General features: G+C 46.1%; 1 protein-coding gene across 1 annotated transcript; it reads right to left on the reverse strand.

The window, feature by feature from the left end:
* Window positions 1–494: 494 nt before the first annotated feature.
* Window positions 495–3,567, reverse strand: socs9 (suppressor of cytokine signaling 9). Its single transcript, XM_010892195.4, has 2 exons — window positions 3,463–3,567; window positions 495–2,572 (listed from the first exon to the last, which is right to left on the reverse strand). The coding sequence occupies exon 2, from the start codon at window positions 2,414–2,416 to the stop codon at window positions 770–772; it is 1,647 nt and encodes a 548-aa protein (XP_010890497.2). The 5' UTR covers window positions 2,417–2,572; window positions 3,463–3,567; the 3' UTR covers window positions 495–769.
* Window positions 3,568–4,932: the final 1,365 nt, after the last annotated feature.

A 4,932-nucleotide genomic window follows, 5' to 3' on the forward strand; every position in this document is an offset into this window, starting at 1 on the left:
ATCTAAGCAATGTAGTTTATTAAACTGCCATAGACACACTTTTTGATGAGTTCACAAATATTTTCAAAGGAAGAGAAAGCCAGAGTGCAAGGACAAGAGTCAAATGAGGAAGGCTACAGATGTTGTTTAGGATTTCTTAAAATAGGGGTCTGGGCCCAACACTGGACCTTGGTATATTAAATATGGTACACCCTGCTTCAGTCCATTAATGTAAAGCCCATATACTGCTAAGCTGGCCAGAAAGCATGAGTGCCTCCACCACATAATACCCACACCAACCTTTTCAGCCCCCACCCAAATTCCTTAAAACCACTGCTCCACATATTCTCAGGGTAACCAGCCCATATAATCTATTACAAGTCACATCTTTTCATTTTCAGTAGCCTACATTTGACAATGGTAATTAAATTACCCACTGTTAAAACACGTGTACTCCAGCCTGTTCACTTTAATCAGCTATAAACATACAACGATAAATCTCAAAACACATGGCGCATTGTTAGAATGAATCAGAAGTTTAATGAGAGCAAATAAAAATGTGAATGTTTGTTGTGATTTAAATTAATATCTGCAGAGTTTAAGTGATAGATATACAGTATACAGCAACAAAATAAATAAAACAGGTAGTTATGCAGTCCAGTAGGTATAATAAAAAAAGACCAACGGAAGAAAATGGAGTGTGTTAACTTGTCCAGAGAAGGAGGCTTGCCTCCAGAGAACGCTTAGTCAGTATAGCCTAGTTCTGGTTGGCTTCCACAGGAAGTCCTGGTTATTCCCACCAGGTGTCCATCCTCCGTACTCGGACCCTCTGCTTGTAGTGGTACTCCTTCAGGTGTTTCTTCAGGGTGTTGGGGATGGGCAGCACGTTGACGCCGTCATAGGTGGTACAGCTGCTGATCACTGCTCTGCACACATGCTGCAGGCTGAAGGGCTGGGTGCGATGGATAGGGTTGGACAGCAGGGGCTCAAAGAACATGCAGGAGTTGGGATCCTTGTAATGCTCCAGCAGACCGGTGACCGTGGGTGCATGGAACACACTGGGGTCGTGCACGTCGAAGCTGAAGTTGTGGTTCCACTGCTCAATGCGGGCGTGCAGGGAGCGGCCGTAGCGACGGAAGCTGACGGAAAAAAGGTAGTCTTCCTGGGCCGAGTCGCGCAGGAGGAAGGTGCCCTCTGGCTTGCCCTCCAGCAGAGTCTCGGCCTCATAGCGGTCCATCACACCCCAATAGCAGGGCAGGTTAGTAATCTGCAGCAAGTCGGGCACCAGGCAGTGGATGTAGTCAATCTGGGTGTGGATGCGATAGCCGTCCTGAGTAGGGGGATGCTCATTCTGGGGGACAACAGCCCTGCTTGGCTGGATGCTGGCTGTGTCCTCAGGATAAGCCACAGGGTCAGAGACAGCGGTGGCCTCGCAGACAGGGACCAAAGCAGACGCTGAGGAGGAGGAGGCGACAGCCACCACCTCATCCAGAGTGTCCAGGCAGCTCTGCAGCAGGAGCTGGTGCTGCTGTTGCCGCTGGAGAAGCAGCTGCTGTTGCTGTTGAATAGTAGCCCTCTCGTCCCCTGCCAGCTCATTCATACCGTGGGCCAGTTTGGGACCCAACTTGTACAGGGGGTTGATCTGGGCAGTCACCTCGAAAGTGTGGATCTCAGCGTTGGGTGGAGGCTCCACACCTTGCTCAATGCTGATGCGCCTGCGCTCTCGCAATCGGTCATCCACATCTTCCACCACGGCAGCCATGTTTGAGGCAGAGGCACTGGTGCTGACTACCAAAATGTCCAGCAGGGGAGGTGTGGAAATGGGGGCTGTGTGCTGCTTGATGAGGTACCACTTCTGAGCCAGCTCAGTGCCTGCAGCAAAGGGACAGTCATCCAGCATAAGTTCACTGAGGTGGATCTTCCGGCGTGAGGAGGCAGCGCTGGAAGCAGCCTGTGGCACGAAGACTTGCTGAGTGGAACTGGACAATGACGGCGAGGGAGTGTGGATCTTTATTGGGAAACACTGCCCCATGGCATCCTGGATCTTTTGGCGAAGTGTGCGGCTGCCACCTGCCCCCTTGCTATCAGCCTCACTGGCTGACGTCTCCGCTGTCCCCTGTGCCAACCTGGCTGTCCCTCTGTCTTGACTGAGTGAAGTGGCTCCCTCCAGGCCCTGCCACCGCCTGCTCTTCAGAGGAGAGGAGGAGCTGCGGTCCCTGGGCTCCAGACCACTCAGCAGGTCCCCATACTCAAACCCATCACTTACAGGCCGCTCCGCAGCTTGCTCATAGGACATCTGGCCTTTCTTTTTCCCTCTTCCCCCTTTTGCGCCGCCCCCAGCATCCCGTCTTTCCTCAGATCGGCTCTGTCTCACCTTGGGACGTGCTCCTCGCTCCCTTTCTTTCCCACGATCACCTGACTCCTTCGGTTGAGACATGTCAGGTTAATTATTAGCAGGAATAATGGTAGATGCTGTCAGAGTCCACTGCAGGGAAAAGGTGACTTGCAGTCAGTTATCAGCAGCAAGTCTCCCCATTCAGAATTGTTCCACAGGCTGTCAATGACATGTCCAAGGTATCACTATCACTTGGGGCTACAAGAGAAAAGAAAACAGAGCTCCTCTTAGCTGCAGTAATTAGAGGCAAACATATAGCCATGGAGTATGTAGAAAAATGTACACACATAAGTATACAGGACCATAGCAACTGATAACGAATTTAAATGTATATGTAAAATAAGACAATTGCCTATAAGCACGATAAAAACAAATATGCCAAGACAATAAAATAAAAAGATAAAATCATACATAAATAGAACTACAGGTAAAAGAAAACATTTGTTAAAATAAAAATATGTTTGTCTGTTAAACTTCATACAGAGGGGATGAAGAAAATTATGAAGTGCATGACATGAAATTTAAATTAATAAATAACAAATTTTCACTTTTTTCAAAAAACAAATATTTGTTTTGCTCTACCCCTACAGAAAAGGCAACTTCTTGTCAACAACCCATCGAGCTACATAATAATATTATTCGTATTTCTATTATTATTAGCTGAAAAACTAAACTGCTGACTTCCTTAATAATGGAGATGATGGAAGTACGTTAGCTGAGTTAGCTACGTAACGTTAGCATCTTCGGAAACTTATCTGGTATTTATTTTATTGAGCCAATGAGTAAGCTAACTCGAACCCGAAACAAATACGATATCTAAAATATATCTCATATATAAAAATAACATAAACACTTTGAAAAGTATATAATAGCTAAAACGCCTAGCCAATGCACTGTAGCTAGCTAGTGCAGGCAGATAACGCGGAAACAAGTTTGCTAGCGGGCTAGACAAGCTAAGGCAGAAGGAACCATGCATAAACCAAAGGTTTTCTCTCCCAGCATTTGGTCAACGCTCAGTTAGTTTATCCATATAGTTATACGGTACTACAAATATAACCTCACGTTAATCACAACATTTAGCAACTTACCTTAAAGAATGAATTTCATTTTCAGCTCCTCAAAAGCTAGCTAGTTTATTATTACTAGTAGTGTCAGCAACACAAAAAAGTATTTCCGGGTCACATTTCAGCGTTCTTGATTAGTGATATGTTAGAATGGTAGAAAATTGATAAATGATATTTATGCATAATATATATATATTTTTTAATGTCCTTGAACGACAAATTATATATGTGTTAATTTTCATGACATGTGGGTTTTAAAATATTCCAATGTCAAATGTCCTGAATGAATGACACTGTACCTTACATATATTTGGCTTGAAAGGGAGTTGGGAATATACTCAAGGTCTGTATATTGTATTTATGGTGTTATTACACTGCTCAAAAAATTTATGGGAACATGTAATCATCACAGTATAACACCAAGTAGGTTAAACTTCAGGGTTATCAATCTGACGAGTTAGGAAGCATAAGCAATTGTGAATCAATGTCACCTGTTTTGGTGCACATTAAGTGACAACAGGTGCACTGGAGAGGCAACAGCAAGACAACCCCCCAAAAAATGTAAGGTTTTGCAGGTGGTGGCTAGAGACAATTGTTCTCTCCTTATCCTTCCTGGCTGATTCTTCACTAGTTTTGCATTTGTCATTACTGGTAGCATGAGGCGGTCACTGCAGCTCATTCAGGTTGCACCGGCAGTCTTCTTGCGGCAGTCTTGCTGTCGCAAGATGATTTGCTCTGTCTCCCAGTACAGTCTCAAGAGCATGGAGGAGATAACAGGAGACGGGCCGTTACACAAAGAGAGCTGGACAGGGCCACAGAAGGGCATCAACCCAGCAGCAGGATTGGTATTTGCTCCTTTGTGCGAGGAGAAACAGGAGGAGCCCTGCCAGAGCCCTACAACATGAACTCCAATGGGATACTGGTGTGCATGTTTCTGACCAAACTGTCAGAAACAGACTCCATAAGGGCCCAATCTAGTCCTCTAGTGGGACCTGTGCTCACAGCCTAGCACCATGCAGCTCGATTGGCATTCAACAGAGAACACCAGAATTGGCAGAATTCTTTTCACAGAGGCGAGCAGGTTCCCACTGAGCACATGACAGACATGAAAGAGTCTATCCTTGGAAGGTGGCACAGACCTCCACGTGCTAGCCAGCAGTACCCTCACTGATGTTAGGTACCAGGATGAAATCCTCAGACCCATCATCAGAATGTACGCTGGTGTAGTGGGTCCTGGGTTCCTCCTGGTGCAGGACAATGCTCTGCTTCATGTGGCCAGAGTGTGTAGGCAGTTCCTGGATGACGAAGGCATTGATGCCATTGACTGGCCCTCACGTTCTCCAGACCTGAATCCAATTGAGAACCTCTAGAATGTTATGTATCGGTGCTTCAGACGCTGCCAAGTAGCGCTACAACGCTGCAGGGTCTCACTGATGCTCAGTGACTTTAAATGTGGCACTGTCATAGAATGCCACATTTGCCAAGTCAGTTTGT

This window comes from Esox lucius, chromosome 1 (genome assembly GCF_011004845.1).
Source record: "Esox lucius isolate fEsoLuc1 chromosome 1, fEsoLuc1.pri, whole genome shotgun sequence".
Classification (NCBI taxonomy): domain Eukaryota; kingdom Metazoa; phylum Chordata; class Actinopteri; order Esociformes; family Esocidae; genus Esox; species Esox lucius.